At 41.9% G+C, this 21,193-nt stretch overlaps 1 protein-coding gene across 8 annotated transcripts in view; it reads left to right on the top strand.

The window, feature by feature from the left end:
* Nucleotides 1–21,193, top strand: part of GALNT9 (polypeptide N-acetylgalactosaminyltransferase 9) — a 432,488-nt gene that overhangs the window by 357,339 nt on the left and 53,956 nt on the right. For 7 of the 8 annotated variants that reach the window (XM_084491673.1, XM_084491674.1, XM_084491675.1 and 4 more), the window contains one exon: nucleotides 4,611–4,728. In XM_084491673.1, the coding sequence (XP_084347799.1) occupies nucleotides 4,611–4,728 (118 nt within the window). Of the gene's footprint in view, nucleotides 1–4,610; nucleotides 4,729–12,265; nucleotides 12,406–21,193 lie in introns of those variants that run through there. The other variant, XM_084491679.1, reaches the window with a different exon arrangement.

Here is a 21,193-nt window from a genome sequence, read left to right as displayed (position 1 = left end):
ACTCCAGAAAGCACGTGTGTCTTGTGCACATACAGGAATGATTGTCTGGAATGCCTACGGTGAGGCTAAAGCTGCCTGCTTTAGCTGAGATTGTGCATGCCCATGTCACCTGCAAGTTAGATGTGCTGCTGTGTCGTAGAGGTGGGGATACAGCTGTCTATGCTGCCCTGGGAAGAAATCCATCCATGTACATGAGCTTAAGAAGGGGTTCAGCTGTAAAGTCTGCTGGGATAAACCATGCAGTCATGTAATAATACAACTGATGGCTGTTAATTGATTGATTTTGGCCATCTTTTGATTTGCTGGTTCACCGGAGCCCGTAACAGAGCAGTTTTTTTTTTAGTTGTCCAGGTTCTGACAGGTGTCCTGCCTGTTCGAAAAAATACACTTCTGCAGGGCATCAAAATGTTATTCTACATCCCTGTTTCCCTGCCAAGCATTCCTAGCCAAGCATTCTGAATTGCTTTTTTTTTTTTTTTTCTCTTGCTATATCTCTCCAAAGGAGTTAGCAAACCTTCTCTTCATTAAGCTTGTCAGGTTTTTTCCTGCAGCTCCTGAACAGCAAATTTGTCCTTGAGTTCTGTTCTCACAGCCTGGTGTGATTCTTTTATTGCAAAAGACATGATTTGTAAGAAAAAATAAATGCTTATGCAGTCTTCCCCACTTATCTGTCAGGTCAGGGTTGAGATGCTGCTTAGGAACCTGAATCAGAGCAATGTTCTGCCAGGAGAGGTGGAAAACTCAAAGATATGGTGTGTGATATGTCATTTCAACCTCTTTCTCCTTATCCCTGTGTATAGATTTATGTTTATGTATTTTTTTTGTAATTATTTTAATGTCTATATTTGTATATTTGAGTGCTTTTGCAGGTCAGTTGTCCTGGAAGTAGTTCTTACAGCATGCTCTGAAAACTGTTTCAACTTGACCTGATTGCACACAAAGTGACCTTAAGGCAGGGGGAGAAAGGTGTGTAACGAAGAGGAAACGCTGTGGTTTCACATGCAGTATGTCAGTCTGGTGCTCAGCCCTTTCTCCTTTGCTTGCTCCTGATGAAGCCCCCAGGCAGTATCCTTCAGCAGCCCACAGAGGGAAGGAGGGCGATGGACCTGGCTGGAGAAATGGGTACGGGCACCTGCTGCAGTTCTGCCAACAGAGCCATTCTCCCGGAGGTCTTGCTAAAATAAAACAGCCTTGGCTCAGACCTACAGCAAGTGGCTTTCACTTCTCTGCCCCTGGAGCCCACCAGGCAGCAGGCACTGCTCCCTTCCATGCAGTGCCTCTTCCCCCACGTCACCACCCACACAGTACCTGCTGCAGCAGGGAGGAAGGATTTGCTGCCATGAAGTGCTGCTTTCACTGCTTCCTCCCTTTCCCCAGGGCAATATGCAGAATAATCTCTCTCCCCTATCTCCCTTGCTACAGCCATGCCATCAAGCAATTTCCACAAATTGACTATGCTGTATCTTTCACCAGCGCAGAATCAATAGTATTCTGTGCTGCCTTCTAAGATTTTAACTGTAAAAGCCACTTTACTGTGTTTCCTGTTATCCTTTTGCTGCTGCTGTTGATTATAATTAAAGTTTATAGGATCCTCAGTTGCGTGAGAGAATATTGCACAGATCAATTAATTCTCTCAACACCTTTGAGGTGTTGGTAAAAAACAGTACATCTCCAACTGCTGGTTCATGATGCCTTCCTTCTAAAAATGTCTCTGTTTTACTACAAAGTCCATGACTAAAGGAAAAAGGTCATTTTCTATACAGCAGCTGTAGTTTAAGTTAATCTGTTTCACTTTGCAGCTGAGAAGTGCTAAAGGCATGCACCTTCTCACTTTCCACCCTTTGGCCAGGGGTAGGAGTTTAAGACATGTTAGCACAGTTGCTTTTGCTTGTATGTTTGTTTCAGACTTGCAAGGGGAGTGCTTGTTGTGCTGTATTGAAGCAGTAGATATACTGGAGCTTTTCAGGTGCTGGGGAACCAGAGATGACAGCCAAGTGACCATGCTTTTTGGGGGACACGTTTTCTGAACGTGTTTGCAATATGTCAGTGTTATGCCGCGGACTAATATGAAATAAAAAAAAACAGCTGGAAGTGCTTTTAGAAATGAATTTTAAGGCTTTTAAGCTGCCGAGGCAGTTTAAAAACTTTTACCCAGTATTATTATCTGTGCTTTGCAGCCAGAGAGGCAGAGGCTGAGGGAGGTGGCTCACTGAGGAGCAAGTGAATGACAGGGCTGGGAGCAGAGCCGAGGTCCCAGCCTCACAGCACTGTTGCCAGCTCACTGGGCTGTGCGATCACATCGCACTTAGTTTACAGTTGGGTCAGTCAAAGCACGGGGAAGTTAAGGGCCTGGGCTTGATGAGGGCTGAATGTCCAAAACTCTGGTTGAACCTGATGGAGGTGCTGACACACACTGTTCAGAAATTGCAATGTTGTGCTTCCTAGGCAATTTCTTCCTTTGCATCAGGATGCGGCAAGGGCAAAGCCTTGGGTTTCTCATTTCATTTTCCCTGCAGTGACCACACTCTCCTTCAGCTTCTGGGGCTGCAGCCGTGCTGCTGCACAGATGTGCAGTGACTGTGGGAAGCCAAATTCAAGTGGAGAAAAGCACTGAGGGTGACAATTTTTAACTGGCATCTCTGAAGAGCTGGATGTGGTCCCTTCTGCCATTGCATTGCTTTTGATTCTCATTCCTGAAAATATTTTTTTCTGAATATGCCATGAAGGCTTGTGGAGTCTGCCTGCATTTGCGTATACCAAATGAGAAGAAATAAAACCTGTGAGAGAGAGAGAGAGAGTGTTGCAACAGCAGTCCTCAGTGGCATTTGTCTGAGAGTAATGATTATGTAGTTGCATCCAAAATGTATTTTCCACCCCCATTCAATTAACAGGTTGGTGTTTTAATGGACAGAGCTGGCGGCTGTAAAAATCCCTCCCCAAGGGAGAGGGATTCCAGCACCTGAGAGCAGTCTGCAGAGCCAAGATGTAGCACTCCTCAGTAGGAAAGGAGGAGAAAAACCCTCCTGGGAGCATCCTGCTGCTTTAAGGAACTGCCTCTGGAGGATTTTTTTAGGGGGCTGGAAAGAGAGTGGGTCTAATCCAAAACTAAAGCTCAGTTTTAAAAAGCAGTGATGCTCTAGCATTCATCCACTGAAGCCTTGTTCTTAGCTTTAAATACATAAAAAAGCAAATGAAGAAAGTGCCTTGTGCTTCTTCTCCCCACCCCCTTCTCTTTTTGTCATGGTTAAAGCTTAAGAAATACCTAAATAATCCCTCAAAGGCTTATTTAATTTCAGAGCTACCGAATTTCCTTTCTTTGGTCATGCCCTTCTTTTATTTCACTTTCCAGACAAAATTTATTCCTTGGTAGCCTAAAAACCATTTTTCAATGATGCAGGATCTCAGCCTTTGTTGAGGCAAGTCTGTCTTCAGGCGTGGCTCTAGGAGCTATAAACAAGAAGACACATTTTAGCTAATAATTACCATTTACAAATTCCATCCATCTCACAAAAATCCCGGTATATAAGTACATGAATAAAGAGAAGAGGGATGTGTCCTGCCAAGAGCACCCAAGAGACTGATCCAACAGACATCCTTCACAAATAGCAGCACCAAACAGAGGCGTGCTGGTGTTTCTTGCACGTACAAGAGGGGGACTGGGGGGCTGTGGGAGAGGTCTAAGCACCGAGAGCTCTGGCGGTGCCCCTGCCGCAGTTTGTTTGTAGGGTTTGTGGCACCTGGCCTTAGTTTCCCCCAGCCTTTTGGAATGAGTGGCTGCAGGGAGCTGGCTAAGAGCCCCACTTCAGTCCCAGGTCATCCGTGAAAGCCTTTGTAAACATTGCTGACTCTCCCCTCTGCAGCTCGCAATCCAGGGAGTGCGTCTTACTCAAGGGGGGAATGTGAGAGTTAACCGAGCTATTTCAGCTTCTTTGTCAGAAACGGTGACGATCAGATGTGTTTCTATCAACAGCTGCCTTTTCCAATTATGCAGAGAAAACAAGAGAGGGATAGTGTGCACTGCAGCATGGGCCTGTAATGATCTGAGAGGCTGCAATGGCTTTCAAACAGAGAAAAAGTGCAAGGGAGAGACACTGAAACAGTACCAGTAATGTGAGCGCTACAGCAGAGTCCATTACAGCTAAGTAATAGGAGTGTTTCAGCAAATGAACCTTTTCAAGGGTACCAAATAGTTCCTGCCACAGGTCAGACTGCGCTCTGCAATGTCGGGGTATGCATTAGGGACAAAGAATTGTTATATCTCACCATACCTCGGCCGTTGCTTTGAAGCCTTTTAACCTCCTGCTATAGAGATGATGAATTCCTGGTGAGAAAAGGACCTCGTGCTAGTGCCAGTCCAGCAGCCACCTGCTGCTACCAGTGGGATCCACCAATACCTGGGTAAAAAGAGTCTTCTTTTCCCCAGCCAGGGCGGTTTTTCATGTGTGTATGAAACTGCCTTGTGAATATGTTTCTGAGATGCCACTGGTAAATATCTTGTGAATTATTTTCTGGACAAATTGGAGAAGCATTCAGCTATGTGTAAATTTGTTAGGAGGTGGTTTCTGTAATAGCTAATAACTGACTTTGTTCTTTTCTTTTGCCTCTTTCAGGACACCAGCCATGATTGGGTGCTCGTTTGTAGTAGACCGAGAGTATTTTGGTGAGATTGGCCTACTTGACCCTGGTATGGAGGTCTACGGAGGAGAAAACATCGAATTAGGCATGAGGGTGAGTAAGAAAGGAGACACTTTGTGCAATGTCTGTTTGCAAAGAAAAACAGGAGCCTGTGGCCCAGCAAAAGTGCTGCCTACCTGACTGCAGGCCATTGCGCTGAAGTAATTGATACTGCAATGCTATCTGGAACGGACAGTCCCAGTAAATGAATGTTCCTGGTCTTACTGGCATTGAGACAACTGAAAACAGTCAGAAATATGGTTCCTTGGTTCATTCTGTCAGTGTATGAACCCGATGAGACAAATTCTCCTCCTTTTCCAGTAGCTTTGTTTGTGTTTAGAGCTGTGCTAACAGTCTGTGTGTGCTCATTGCACCTAGATGATGTTGTCTGTATGTGGTCTAGCAGATGCAGTACTGATAGAAAACTAAGACCAGGCTGAGAGATGTTCTACATAATACACATGATAATTGTGGTGGTGTTTTAGGACGTTAAGGGTCTTTTTTACAGAATAAGAACTACGGGGTACAGGTACAGTCCTGAGATTGCTGTATATCATGTTTTCCAACATTGTCTTCCTTCAGACTTGTACTTTGTGACTTCTTCAGTGGTATTCTCACAGAGTCTTTGGGGCCAGCAGGTATCAGTCCGCACTGTGCTTCTGAGCCTATTTGATACTTGTCATCCTTTGGCCTTGTTTTTAAGGTGCTGCTTGCCAGCAAGTCCTTCTGAAGTCCAAGGAACCTGCCATTGCTTAGCACTTGAAAATTAGACTACTTAATGTTGCATGAACACAGTTTCCTCATTATAAAGCTGGCTGTTTAATTATTTTCCCCTTACTCTTTATTCCCTGCTTCACAGAAACACGTCCCTGGTGCATGTAATGTGCTCGTTAAAGCATATATTCTGCTCATGCTGAAACACTGAACATCAAATTAGTCCATCCTTTATCCAGCTCTTTTTTTTTTTTTTTTTGTAAAATGGCTCCAAACTCCTTCACACCAGTGGGCTGGGAGGGAAGGTCATTGTAGCCAGAGCATGTTTTTGCATATGGGTGTGTGTTTATTATTGCAGAATCGCAAGAGGGATGGGGTTTTTAATGGGACTGTGTGGCTACACTGCGTACACTTTCAGGTTCAGAATTCACACTGGGGACAGAAAAACTGCTACCACAAATCATCCAATTTTCCTTAAGAGGGTCAGGCTATTACCAGGATTGTGTGAGCTTTCCTTTATCATTGTGCAGGGCTTTGAGCTGTTTGAAACTTTTTCCACATGGCTGCTTCCTGAATAGATTGAACGCTCTGGCAAAACTCTGGTGTGGCTGATGAATAAGCCTCCTAAGAAATCTGAAAGCTGTCACTCTTCCTTACACGAGAAGAACTTGCTGAGTACGATTAGGGCTCCTGGTAAATGGAGGCAAAGGTTTTAATAGGATTATGAAATGGCACTTGCTTGAAGAGCCGAGGATTTGAAGTGTGTGAAGACAGGTTTTCAGGGGTAGGAAGCCTGTTAAAGTCTGTAGATACCAAGTTCTAGAAACCAGTTCTTGGTCTTTGGGGCTTTTGTTTGTTTGCTTGTGTGCTCACTTGTTGTCTTTCTGTATAAGGAATAATTAACCCTACTCTAAAAGTTGGAAAAGGGATTTATAAAAGTACAGGAGTATGATTGAGTTCATTCTGCAATAAGCTGTACAATGCATTGTATGACAATAGCACGGAACCATCCGTCTATGTTTTCTGCCTGAATCCAGCACAGTAAGTAACTCAGTGTGTGCGCCTTCTAATCTGCAAGTCCTCTGCTGATCCCCTCCTGGGTGTCTTTCAGAGCTGTCAGAAACTAGCAGCACGAAAATGCACAGGAACATCTTCCCTTCCCTGTAGGATATTTATAAAATCCCCGTGAATCTACAAAGACTTTTTTTTATAACTGCAGAATCTCAAAGTAAGTTGCAAAAATTCATTCCTTTCCTGAGTCCAGGTGTGCTGATCTGCACAAGGACCAGCGTCCAGAGGAGCAGCCATGGAACAAGGACAACTGCAGACCAGAAACTCGGACCAGGAGGGCAGAGGCTGGCCAGGAAATTACGAAGCCACAACCCTCCCACACAGTATTTCCTTAGCATTTCAGCACAGTGCCTATACAATGAATATTAGCTCAGCTTTCCAGTCTGGAGCAGAAGAAGCCACACAGCATGGATTTTATAGCAAATGTGTGACACAGCTGCGAGCCTCATGGTACACTGAATCTCCTAGGCAAATCTCCACATGATGCTGTCCAACTTTTCTCCGCAGCAGCCAGTGTTGAAGACTTGCTGTTGCTCAGAAGCCTTGTGAGGGTAACTGGGCTACTGCTGTCTTTCCCTGGAGTGTGGCTGTACTGGCACAGCACCTGGGCGAGCTGAGCAGGGAAGAGAGGCAGAGTACTGAGCATGTCCCCTGCAGCTGCATGGAGGGATGCTATTGCCCATGTGTGACTGTGTGTGAAGCAATGAAAGACACAAAAGGAAGGAATAAATGGATGAATAAAGAGCAAGAAATAATGGTGGGGAAGTGGTGGGACACGTTCGTCTGAAAATAGACCCTATTTTAAAACGCTATGACAATAATCCTTTAAACTTCTTTGCAAATTATCATCATGTTACTGCTAAAGGAAAATGGATTAGGCTTGGAGAGTCTGAATTAGATTACATTGCATCTAATGAACCTTCATTTAAATTGTTTTCATAATGTGGAATAGGGAAAGTCGGTGCAACTAATGAGCTGATTTGGGAGGATACTATTTGATAACCCAGCTAATCCCCCTAAGATCTATTGTTTATTTAATAATAAATAAATCTTGGATATTCCAGTGTTAGCTGTACCCTTTTCTAAATTCCAGAGTTGGGAATATTTATATAATTAACCTAAGCAATTTTCTGTATTGAGTAAGCCCCACATAAAATGATTGGGAGTACCACATCTGATGAAAATACTCTGGGCTCTCCGGTTCTTTTTAACTCACATTTTTTGTTTGTTTGTTTGTTTATTTTTGTGTAAATATACCAGTTAGAGCTGTGACATTCTCCTAATGGGGTAGCTTTGCAGTGAAGCCAGTGTCTGCCAGGCTAGGGAGATAATGCTTTGTTTGGGAAAAGCACCAGCCATTCTGGGAAATAAAAGGGAGGTGGGTATGTTTGCAGGCTAGCAACAGTAGGGAAATAGATGGACCCTTATATAATGTCATCTTGTAGTATATTTTTCAAAGATGACAGTTTCACTGCAAGATGGATAAATACAGGACTGCATTCAGGTTTGGACAGATGTTTTGATTCTGTTAGTGTTCCAAAACCAGCTTCTAAACCTGATGGGAATTGTCTGTGAACAGCTAAAAGCTGATTTTGACCTGGAAGTGTATGAAGTCAAATTGTGCCTGACTCCTGTGTGGATGGGGTGTGCTCCACAAGCATCAGCACCTTGCCTTGTTTGCTGCTCAGCATCAGCCACCATGCCACTGCTCCATCTCCTTGGTCCTGCTTGAATCCAGTGAGGGGTAGATAGCCCTGCTTGTATTTCAGCCTGGTTCAGCTATCCTTTAACCAACCTGGAAGCAGAGATGAGGAAAAATGATGGAACTTTCTCCTGCAGAAAAGCTGTGGATGTGTCAATGCCTTAAGGAGACAGCCTTGTCTCAGGGTAGATCATGTTCATCTTTGCTGCTTCTGGGCACCGAATGGTATCTCTGACCTGCAGTACAGTGAGATGGCCCAATAGAAATGGGACAGTCACCTAGTGCTTGATTTTTGTTCAGACATGTATTTAAAATATAGAGGAAGAGAGGGATCCATTTAGGTGAGGGTCCCAATTATGACCCTGTAAGAAATTGAGTGGTAAGCTCCTGAGTGGGAGCTTACAAACATATTTAGTTATTTGGAAAGGGATTATATAAACACTAAAAGCCTAGTTTATGTTTTGACCTAATACAAGCAGTTTATGATGCATCTTTTTATAGAAGACTCATTAATCATTTCACTAAGTATCTCTTCTCTTCCTCTGGTGCTGCAATGATAAGGTGAATGAATTGTTGTTCTTATTTCGTACACATCGACTGTAATGGTGAGTAGGAAGAGATCAAGCATTCATCTTAAAGGATGCTCCAGCAAAAAAAAATGAAATTCTGCTTCCACCATTAAGAATCTAAATAAATTAAATAAAATTGTTGTCACATCGACAGATGAAAACAAAACTTTTTCCCTCTCACAGCCAGCATCAGCCAAATTACTTTCTTCTCAATAGCACTGTAATATACCTCAAAGGAGGACATCTGCATTAGTTGATGAATTGTTTTCAGTGCTATCTCAGAGATTTTTAAAACAGTAGTAATAATAATTAAAGCAAAACAAAAACCTAGTATCTTACCCAATTTGAGATATCTTAAAGGAACCTGGAGTTTAAGAAGTCCTGGCCGGAGAGATCAACTGGGAATATCCATAGGTACCAGTGTGACAGATTAATTCTGTGGTGGATTCGGTTCTCCAACAGGGCTTAGATTATGTGGTTAAGAGTGGCCAACCCACCTAGCTGAAAGCAAGCCTGGGTTGTATATGGAGAGATACAGAGAGTCCCACCTTTGTCTTTATAGAAATATTGTTTGAACTGTAAAAAATCATGATGCAGATTCACTGGAATCTCTCTAACAGGAAATAGAACTCATTACCTAATGCACAAGCAAATCATACTTTCCAAATTTATGCTACATGACCTAGCTTTGCTTTCCTAAAAACCAGATGAGCTGTGTTTTCTCTGATCAGAAACGCTAATGGCAGGTAGTTGAATAGTGAATTCTTGACCTTATTTTATTACTTTTAGCTAAGGAGATTTAGATTCCTTTGTTCCTTTGAGCAGGCAGTGTTTTAAACACAGATTCGAGGTTGGTGTGCTGTAATAAAAATGTCACAAGATTTATGTATGGCAAATTTTAATTCTGAATTCTGGATGATGCTTTTTACCCTGGTGATTCATGAGGGCAGATGCCTTCTAGTCTCAGAGCTAAGAAGTAAGTGGGAATGCCGTTCTAGAGTTTTTCAAAATTTCATATTTTTTTCCCACACGCAGTGGTAGTGTACAAGTGAAAATTATACAAAAATGCAGGTTAATCAAAAGGTTTTACTTCAGTAAATTCAAAATACTTCATTTTTATTTTGACCTTTCCCAAGCTGTAATTTCAGTATAAAGTAATTCGGTTCCAGATGAAAAGTTTTAAAAGAAAGCCTTTCAGTTTGAAGACATTTTATCACTTAAAGGATGTTAACAAAAATTCACAATTTCTGACATCTGTAGTGCACTTTGTCCTTACACGTGCCTGTTCACTATGGAGTGCAATGAAGCAGCATTTCCACAGAATCATAGAATCATAGAATATCCTGAGTTGGAAGGGACCCTTAAGGATCATCAAGTCCAACTCTTGACACTGCACAGGTCTACCCAAAAGTTCAGACCATGTGACTAAGTGCATGAATTCCAGCATGAATTCCAGCATGAATTTAAATGCTATTAAAATTATTTGACCAGTTATGCAATGAACTCTGCATTGCCAGAGCAAAATCCTATTGAGTGATGTAATCCACTGTTAGTGAAGTCACCCCTATGTGCAGGTTGCAAAGATCTCTGTGATAAATCTCCTAGTCTCACCTTCCAGATAAGCTATGTAAGTAAAGTTGTCCTCTTTTCCATCTCCAGTTTAATTTAGCATTTTTACAGACATTTCCGAAGGTAACAGAATGTTACAGTTGTGAAGTCAAGCACTAAGAAATCACGGTAGGATTGAATTCATAGTGTCTGGATTACATTGGTTTGCAACTCCTTTCCCTCTTTAAAATAGGGATTAGAAAAATCTATTCTATGGCGACGTGCATATAAACGCTCAGCATCTTTTAATTCCCATGGAGGTATGTTGATTCAAACAGGAAGAAATTAGGCTTGATGTTTGTGTATAGCAGTAATGCATTCTATCTGGAGGAGGAGACAGATGTAACTGTATGTGGAGATGCTCTTACTGGCATTTTATCCCAGGCTGCTCAATTCCGGAGAGTCCAAAGTCACCACGAACCATGGCTGCCCTCATGGCCAAAGAGTGCATGTCCCAGTGGGCTGCGTGTGGCAATAAATGTATGAGCAGCTCGGAAAATCCGGTTCTGACTCCGTGGCTCTGTCCTCCCTGTAACTGGTGCTCATGCATCTGTGCAGCGAACCAAAGAGATGCATGGTTGTCAGCAAACAAGAAAACCATGAAAAGAAGGATGAATCCCAGGGTGACAACCAGTGCCAGGTTTCAAGCGACTGACATCAACCACATTTCAAACCAGAAAGGTTTGTAAAGGGTCTTCCCACACATGAAAGAGAGGACTACAAAAACAATGTAAAACAAAGCCAAACAGATGAAACATGGCCTTTGGCTCACAACTAAGTTAGAATATATATGTCTTGTTTTGTTTTGTGTTTTTTTTTTTTCTTTTTCCTATGAGATATGTTATATATTCCTAATTGTACTCAAAATAAGATGCACAATCTTATTTCTGGGGAGAGAGTCCATCTCCACACCTGCCTGCTACTTCTTTGAAGCAGATTGAGCCCTCCTCTTTTATAAAAAAAAAAAAAATCAAATTGAAGATAACTGTAACCTCAAATGGAAAACAATGTTTTCATCAGAACATAGTGCAATGGTGCTCTAGCATGAAATTGCCATCAAACTACAGAACCAGAGCTTGTGAATACTGTTAAAAACATTCTCTAAAGTGGGAGCATTGGAAATAGCTCAGAAAAGAGCATCTGGCCATTTGGCTTCAATATCACATCATGCTCCATTGAGTGTAACATTTTATGTTACAAACTCTTTCATGTACCAGAACATTATAAAAGCACAAGGCTCAGAGTTTCAGAAACAGACCAGCAGCAAAGGAACTGAGGAAAGAAAATGCTTCCTCAGTCATTGCTGCTTTCTTCTCAGCCACTTTCCTGGCGGTTTAATCTCCTGCAGGTTCCTCCGCAGTGTCAAGTGTGAACTGAATGAAAGTGAGGAAAAACGCGGAGAAGTTGAGAGTGCTAATTGTGTTGGGATTGAAATAGCTTTCCCTTGCCTAATGATGAGACTGAACCAAAAGCCTAGAGATGAGCTGCAGCTGGTCAGAAACTTTCTGATACAACATATTTTCTGTCACATATTACAGCTCATGCAAAGCTCCAAATATTTGGTAGGATTCTTAATTTTTATGATGGTCACTGAAAGGCTGGCTTGGGCTGTTGTGTGGTGCCCAGCTGTCTTCCCTTAGCTGCTAGGTGCCCATCTTGCAAATCTGGAAAAAGGTTTCTTTTTTTTTTTTTTTTTTTTTTTTTTAAGTTATTTTGAGTCTTTTTCAGAACACTGAAAAAAGGAGAAAAAAAAATCAGTATTGTGGAAAATATCTCATTTCCACTCCAAAATGAAATTCAGGCATTTCAGGATATCAGCTGTTCCCAGAGCAGGGAGATGCGCTACCCATGTGCTACCCATGCACTAGCCCATGCGCTACCTGACCTGGTGATTAGCTCTGCAGGTGGTTTTTGGTTTGGAGATAAGAGGCTTGATCTGAGCCTCTGGGCAGCACCCAGGGCTCTCAGGCTGGCAGGACTTTGTTCAGCCTGGGCTTTTGTAGTTGGAGTGAAGCCTTGATCTGGGCCAGTTTTTCTTATGTTCCTGACCCAGGCCAGCAAGCCCAGGTAAGTCCTGGATAAGCAACTTGGGGGTGAGACCCGTGGTGCAAAATGTTCTCCCTGGCCAGGGCTCCTGTGTGTGGCCATGTTGCTGGAAAGGTTTTCCCAAGTTCTGTCCTCCAGACAAACCACCTAATTTATGAAGATGTACTTCAGCCTCAGAGTAGGATCCTCCATCCCTGAGTATGGGGTCCTGTGATGAGATTGTAAGGGTTGCAAGGTATAAATTATCATCTGTTGAGGAGGTGTTACTCTTTTAGGAAAGCTCAAGTTGGTGTTATTTATGAAGTTGGTGTTATTTATGGCATTAAGCAGAAGCATATAAATCCTTACCACTGGGGAGTGGAAGAATTCTTGTCAGGTGAGCATGAGGGACACAGCTGAGCTTTGAGTTTGGGGATGGGAGCAGTTGGGGATTTTTTAATTTGATTAGATGGTTTGGTTTTAATGCTGCCCAGAAAATGGTAGGAGGCAATACCCTTTTTATTTATTTATTTATTTATTTATTGGGGGGAGGGGGTAGGTTGCTAAAGAAATGTCAGACAAACTAATAATTACCCTTATGATAGTGTTGCCTGAATAGAACAACACATAGAGCAACACAATACAGCTGTGTGATGGATTCTTCCAAGCTGAAGGGAAGGAGTACTGTGTGTAACCTCTGCCTTTGACTAAAGGCTTACTCGTCAGTGCCAAGACCAGTATCATTTGCAGCGTGGGTAATCCAGAGGAAAAATAAATAAATAAATAAACACCTGCTTAACACTGTTTACGAAATATAAATTATTTGCTGTTTAAGGCAGCAGAGGATTGGTTACCAATGAGAGGTTTTTAATGCAATAATTGTTTTTAAAATGTTTTTAAATTCCAGTGTCTGGGCACAGCAGTGGTCCTTGGCACAAAGAGGTGAGCAGATGAAGAGTTCATCCATCACCACCTAGTATTCCTCCTGCAAGTACACTCCAAAATATTTTCTCAAATGTGCCTCAGTTTTATGTTACCTTCCGTAAGAGTGCTGAGCATTTGCTTGCAGTCCTTCGGAAGGACAGCAGTCATCAATTGTCCAAATAAATAAATAAATTACTCATCCTGCAGAGCTATACCATTTCCTTCAATTCAATGTCCTTTAAAAGCTTTGTGGGAATGTTTCATAACAATATTTTGGGATATGATGTGTGCAATAATGTACCTTTAGATCATACTGTCTGGCAGGATTTGGAAACTTGATGACACCCATTTACCACACTTGTTCTGTCCTTTTTTTATTATTATTATTGTGGAGCTGAATACCAATACCTGCTTTGTTCCTGCACAAATGACGCTATGAAAATTACATCCTTTTAGTAGGGAAGGAAGGAACTGAACAAAAATTCTATTCAGATATTTCAAGTGCCCATTAAGAAGACCTCAGATTCTCTGTTAAATTTTGTTGTCTGCATTGGAAAAAATAGGGAAACAGGGTGACTGAAAGGCTTTATTAGTGCTCTATTATAACTTACATAGCTCCAGATGTAGTTTCACTGCTCACGTACTGCAGCTAGTTTAAATCCATGTAGGAAGATTACCTTTGAATGCTCATATGTCATTGATTGTTTCTCTTCCTTGAATATCAGATTAGACCTGATGGCAATGTTAGACAAATCTATGCGCACGTGCAGCGATCAGAATGTCAACTGCTCTTCATTGGCAGCTTCCTTCCAACATAGTGGAAAGGTGTTAGCTATTTCCAATAAAGGGAAAACAAACGCAAAAGGGCATATCTGTCATTTCTATTTGTATTCTAGGCTTAGAAAAAGCAGATCTCACTGAAAAAAATCATATTTAATGTGACATATAGAATTTATAGTGTGAGAAATGCAGCCAAGGAGAACCCAAAGAAGCATCAAAGCACGTCTACAAAATCTCTTAGATACAACTGCGTATTACGTATTCAAGTGTTTTGACTGTAATAAAATAATGTATTAGTGTGTTTCAGTAAAGCCGTAGCTGCATATTTGTACCTAAAATGCCATGTAGATGTTTTTGTTTCTCTAATAGAATGTCATTTATGTAAATATCTTTGTATCAACAGAAAAACAGTTAAATAGCTTTGAAACATGTCATGCCCATAATTCCTAGCACACTCTGGGGAGCAGGCAAATAAGCATGCCTCTGTCTAAGCAAGGGGAAACCAAGGCAGAAGGCTCTAAAAATGTCCTTGTACAATGTTTGGGAGTCATTTGATGACAACACCTAGGTTGGAACTATTTTAAATAGACTATTACATTTCCTTACCAATTGCTCTGAATTTGAAGCCTGAAATGATTCATTTAGGACACATTACATGTGCATTATAGGAACTATGTTATGTTCCATTAGGGCTTCACCGAATGAGAAGAAGATAAGGGTGATGGCCTTCAAAGGGAATAAGTAAATTCTTAAGCATATTCCTGAATAAGAGGGCAAGTGCACGCTTAAAGCAGGTCTCTTGATCAAATTTTTCCTGTTCCTGCTTCCATCTGCCCTTGCCACATTGTACTGGCAGGTTGCAGAGTTCCTGGTGTATCTCTGTTGCCCTGTTGTCTGTTCCCCTCCTGGGAGGGAAGGATGGATTATTTTCTGTTTCCTCCTTTGTCTCCTGACGGATCCCCACATGGGGCCAGTCTGGTCTGCTGAGGACAACCCAGGGTGTCCTGCTTGTGTTGCTGCTGGCAAGTCTGTGCCATATTTCTTCTTGACTCCTTTCCCTCACCATTCTTACCCCTCAGCAACAAATTCACTGACTTCTGAGCAGCTGTACTGTGGGAACATGCAGGTACAAGCTGCACTAGTGCAACTAGTGCCTCCATCTGGAGGGTCTGTGACTGCTCCATTGCTAAGGTGCTGTTTTCCTTGGTCCGCTACTCATCCCTCTGTGCTTCAGCCCTTCACACTTGCGATCGGTCCGAGTGTTTGTTGCATTGACATTGTGCCTTTAGCCTGGAGGCGCTGATCTGCCAGACCCAGTGAGGCTCTCAGAGCTGCTGACAAGTTCAGCTCCAGTTAGCTGTGGTTCAAGGTCAACCGAGACTTTAAAGTATGAATAAATGTCAGGGTTTGCTGGCACATCGATCTCAGTCTTTTTGATTACTGCCAGATCGCATGAATAAATTAGCCTTGACAGCTGCGATAAATTGTATAGGCTACTGATCTCCTGCAGTAGATGTTATAGAAGGACATGGGAGGCATGGAGGGGAAAATACCCTCTGCAGACGCTTGTATTAAATGAGTGCTCCAGGGGTGATATTTAGGCAGGAAGAGACCTTTTGTTCATTTGTGACTCAGTGCCAAGTAGGAATATGTCTCCTACCAAAGCATTAATCTGCTTTGTCAGGAGGAGTTTGAGTTGCCATGCATTATCAGTCAAGAAAGCTGCTGCTGCCTTTTCCACCAGCCACTCTACCCATCTGGGGCTGGCTCTCAGATGGCTTGGTCTCAGGTCTTTTGAGTGGTTGTAGGCAAGGGGGTCTCTAACCAAAATAAAACTGAAGTACAGGACACTGGAAGGAGCGCTTCACATGCTGTAACAGGGTATTTTATTTTGTCAAGCCATTATTTGTTTGCATGTCTTTGCTGTGCAGGGACTTTTACTTGAAAATCAACATACATGGTCACAGAAATTAACATAATTTATTATCTGTGCCTTCTATGTGATTTCTAATAGAACATAACTGAAGTTCTTCATTTCCCTCCTACATGTAGTATAAATATTAGCAATATCAATCATTTTTAATATATATATATTTGTTTGACTGCTAAATGAACATGTGAAAAGAATTTAAAGAAAGGGTTTCTTTCTTGATGCTACTTCGTGTCTGTAAGTCACTAGAAAGTCTATGAAGTTTCAATTTTATTGAAACTAGAATGAATTATTATAATCCTATTCAATGTAAGGCCTACTTGAAAGCCAGTCTTTTTGTCACAGCCATAGAGCTTGTTCTCTTCTATGCATTGTCATTCCGGTAATCAAGCATGCTCTTTCTGCAGCACCATGCATGCAATTTTTTTCCCTATATTTTGATAACTCATCTGCATGTCTGTGTATACACAGTTATACGTATGTAGAAGAGGTCATGGACTAGAGCTTGTTCTGGGCCATCCCCCCTCTCAGGGCTTCTTTGAAGTAGCTGGGTTTATATGGAAATACTAAACTTCATAACCAAAAATGCATAATCTTCTGCTTTTGGAGAAAAAATACTTCTGTATTTGAATGTATGGAAGTGTTCTACTTTATAACAAGAGATTTAAAGGGAGAAACTTTGTTTTGGTTTCAACCCGTTTTCTAAAATGAGACCAGATCTGTCTTTAGATTAAGAGAATGCTTTGCATAGCTCCAATTGCCATAGTTATAAATATGCAATCATCACTTTGACATGAGTTACTCCATTAATAATAGTCCTGTTTAAGTGATACATGTGCTATTGATTATGCATATTAATCTGTTGTGTATATGCCATACTCTTTGAGTGTCATGACAAACTTACACACTGAATATATGTTTGGTGGTAGAACATGGTGGAAGAGGTTACAAAAAAGCCTTTTTTTTTTTTTTTTTTTTTTTTCTTGCATAGGAATGCCTTTACTTGTGTAAAAATAGAGTAATGTAACCAGAGGTTGAGGAAAAAGAAGTTTGGGAAAACGTGAATTTCCTATCACAAGAACTTCACTGGGGGACAGGATGCATCGTGCACTGTGCCTGGGGTCAGGCACATATCATAAAAGCAGCCAAGAGAAAAGGAAAGAAAAATGGGGGTGTTGAAGGAAAGAAGGGTCAGCCACAGTGCTGAGTTCTGAGAAGCAAATTGCCCAATGAAAAATATTTTAAGAATGGTGTAGAAGCTCTTGCTAGACTAGCCAATGCAGGCAGGTGGCTCCAAGCTTTGAAATATGGGCTTATCTGATTGCTAGTATTGTGGGTCTGGGGGAGAGGTGGAAATGTTCACAAAGCAATCAGGAGGAGGATGAAGATTATGTTTTAAGGACCAGCGTAATGTTGTGCTAGACTTAGAAATCAGGCAACGAAGCTGTTTTAAGTAAATATATGAGAAAAGCAATTGGATTCCTAGAACTGGAACTTCTTGAGCACGTGACAGATGAAATGAACAGGGATTTGTTTGTAAGGGTCAGAGCATCTTTAGTTAAATAGCCTGCACAGATTATGAAGGATATCTTTTGCATGCCTGCAGAAGTGCTTTTCAGGATTTTCACTCACAATGTCTGTTGTTTTCAGATCTTGTAAACATTAATTCTCAAATGGCAAACCTTTAAAGCTTCAGAGTAAGCCAAAAGATGAGCCCTCAGGGACTTTATTTTGTGCCATACAATATACTATTGTGAGAATGGATTCGCATGATAAATTACAGCTGTGTGATTTGCATATATTATACTGCTCTGACTTCTCTGCTCTCTCCTCAGTAATCCACCTCTCCAACCAGCATGCTGTTTTCTCAGGAAGTTTAAATTTCACTTGCATTTACTTCTTGCCTTTTAAAACATTTTGCTGATTTCTGTTCTGTGGCACTGGGAAAAGGCTGGCACTTCTCACGAAATTTATTGCAATGCAAAACAAATAACTCACCCTTCTTAGCCCCGTGATGAATTGTTTAAAGCATCATCAAAAATAATATATCCTTATCTTCATTGCTTATGATTTTTTTCTCCTTTGTAGTAATAAATTCTCATCTCTTTATATTTGCTTCAAAAAAAAGGAATACCAGTCTGAAAAAGCTATCTCCATCACTTCAGTTTGCAGCCAGACCAGGAAAGACAACTGAGTTTTTCTCTCTAAAATTTGATCACTGAAACATTGTTTTCCCATACAACTTAGGCATTAGCAATTCATGCATATCCATTAGGTAGATTATGAACCTCTGTGGATTTTTATTAAAATATCACCTTCAGTGATTAATTCCTCTAAAGTTCTGGATCTAATTGTATCAGCTATTAAACATATTTTATGTGGTCAGATGTCAGCTCTCTAATAGACACATGCAATAACTCAGCTGTTCATTCTTAATAGATCTATTTTGACCTATCAATTAGAAAGCAGTTATCATATAGTAGGTCTTGAAATTTCATTTAAAATTAGATTCCAAATTCCCAAGCCAAAATGCATTTATGACAATCCCAGAAAAAAATATTGGGAATGGAAATTCAGAAAGCAATTTACAGGTTTTAGCAGAGACAGTTTTGAAACTGGCTGTTTGTTCTACTAGGTGCTTCAAAGGAACCTGACCTGTCTGTACAGGGGGAAAAGATATGGTTAATAAATCATGGAGCTGATGCATGAACACTCTAACTGTTGGGCCAGACCTTGTGTAAACTGACTAAATCCATTAAGTTCTCATCTGGACGCCTACCTGGGCAGCCTGCTCTAAGGGACCTGCTTTGGCAGGGGGCTTGGACCAAATGATCTTTTGAGGTCCTTCGAACCCCTGCAATTCTGTGATTCTGTGATTAACTTCCCTACCTCACTGTGCAAGCAACGTGGGCATTCTGCTGTCTCATCCTAGGAAGGATCTGGGAAGGAGATTTTTAACGTGAGGATTGGTGTGTTGTATGTTGAGTCAAGCTGAGATACTCTCCTCTGGGCTGCAGCAGAACTAGGAAGTGAGTTTCAGAAAGCAGAAATTGTGGCCCAGGTTTGTGGTAGTATTTGCTCAGGGAGTTGCTTGTGCTTTCATTTACACAGGTAGTCTACAGTGGGAAGCAAGGCAAAAAGAATTGCTAAGGAAAATGTAGCGCTCTTTTTTTTTCCTCATTAATCCATATTCAGTATATTTTCAGGAGGATACAGTGACATGCAAAAGTGGCATAAGTTACTCCCTCACTTTCCATTCCCTCTGCTCATTTTAATTAAGCACATCTTGTTGTCCATCTTACTGCAACCACGTTTCCTGTCACATCCAAGATAGTTTCTGTATGGAAAAAGGTAGAAAATTGTAGCAATTAAGATGTTCCTTAGACCTTCACGCAAGACCTTTTCATTCTCAATACCTTGCAGGGCACTTTTTTTATTTCTTTTTTTTTTTTTTAATCAAAAAAGCAGATAGGGAAGGAGGAAGGCTTCATTTTAGGGCCGGTACTTTTCAATATTTTTATAAACAATCTGGATGTAGGAATAGAAGGTATTTTGAGCAAGTTTGCTGATGACACCAAACTTGGAGGAGTTGTGGACTCGAATGAGGGTGGAAAGGCCTTGCAGAGGGATCTGGATAGGTTGGAGAGCTGGGCGATCACCAACCGCATGAAGTTCAATAAGAGCAAGTGCCGGGTCCTGCACCTGGGACGGGAAAACCCTGGCTGCACGTACAGACTGGGCGATGAGACGCTGGAGAGCAGCCTAGAAGAGAGGGATCTGGGGGTCGTGGTAGACAGCAAGTTGAATATGAGCCAGCAGTGTGCCCTGGCAGCCAGGAGGGCCAACTGTGTCCTGGGGTGCATCAAGCACGGCATCGCTAGTAGGTCAAGGGAGGTGATTGTCCCGCTCTACTCTGCGCTGGTGCGGCCTCACCTCGAGTACTGTGTGCAGTTCTGGGCACCACAGTATAAAAAGGACATGAAACTGTTGGAGAGTGTCCAGAGGAGGGCTACGAAGATGGTGAAAGGCCTGGAGGGGAAGACGTACGAAGAACGGCTGAGGTCACTGGGCCTGTTTAGCCTGGAGAAGAGGAGGCTGAGGGGAGACCTCATCACAGTCTACAACTTCCTCGTAAGGGGGTGTCGAGAGGCACGAGACCTTTTCTCCATTAACACCAGTGACAGGACCCGCGGGAACGGGGTTAAGCTGAGGCAGGGGAAATTTAGGCTGGACGTCAGGACGGGGTTCTTCACAGAGAGGGTGGTTGCACACTGGAACAGGCTCCCCAGGGAAGTGGTCACTGCACCGAGCCTGTCTGAATTTAAGAAGAGATTGGACTGTGCACTTAGTCACATGGTCTGAACTTTTGGGTAGACCTGTGCGGTGTCAAGAGTTGGACTTGATGATCCTTAAGGGTCCCTTCCAACTCAGGATATTCTATGATTCTATGATAGTTCAATCTAGCATTATAATTTTAAAATCCAGCAATGAGTAAAGAGTATTGTAATAAACTGAGGTAGATGTGACAGTAAGAAAAGGGAGGAGTGCTGATATGGTGACCTGACTGAATTGTTTCTCAAAAGTTAGTTTAAAGATCACACAGTCTTTTCCTTAGCCTTTTGATAAATGCAGATGGGGAAAAACTCTCCATCATTAGGTCATCAATGAAAATGATCTGTGTCCTGTTCCTTTGCCATTGGTGGGGTATCCGCTGCCCAAAGGACATAATGAAGGGAATGAAGAATCCAGATACGAATGTCCGCCTTTTAACCACATCTCTATTTATCTTCAGATGCTTTCACAACAGTCCCTGGGATAAACAGATTCACTGTCAGATCTGCCTTATGGTGCTCCAGTGTACAGAACCAAACCAGGAGTAAGGAAGGTACACATGTAACCACTCTGCTTGTGTGTCAGGGCCTAGGGTGAGAACCAAGAAAAAAAGATTTAAAGGGTGGTCAATTTGACGATGCTCAGTTTTCAACCCCAGAGTATAGGTGTGGTATGCAAGCAGTAGTCTTTGAGATCTGGCTATCTCCTTTTCTATTCTGATCATGGAGCTGGCAGTGAAGAAGGTGTTTTATGCAGAGATGAGCTACTCTCAAGCATGTGAGACAATTTTTATTTTTTTTTAGCTCTTCTTCTATTCCTAATTCCTTTATTTCTGGTGAGTCTTTAGACCTGCTCTCTACATTC

Source organism: Aythya ferina (assembly GCF_964211825.1).
Source record: "Aythya ferina genome assembly, chromosome: 17".
In the NCBI taxonomy this organism is placed as follows: domain Eukaryota; kingdom Metazoa; phylum Chordata; class Aves; order Anseriformes; family Anatidae; genus Aythya; species Aythya ferina.
Note: the sequence above shows the minus strand (reverse complement) of the source record. Positions and strands in the feature narration are given on the sequence as shown.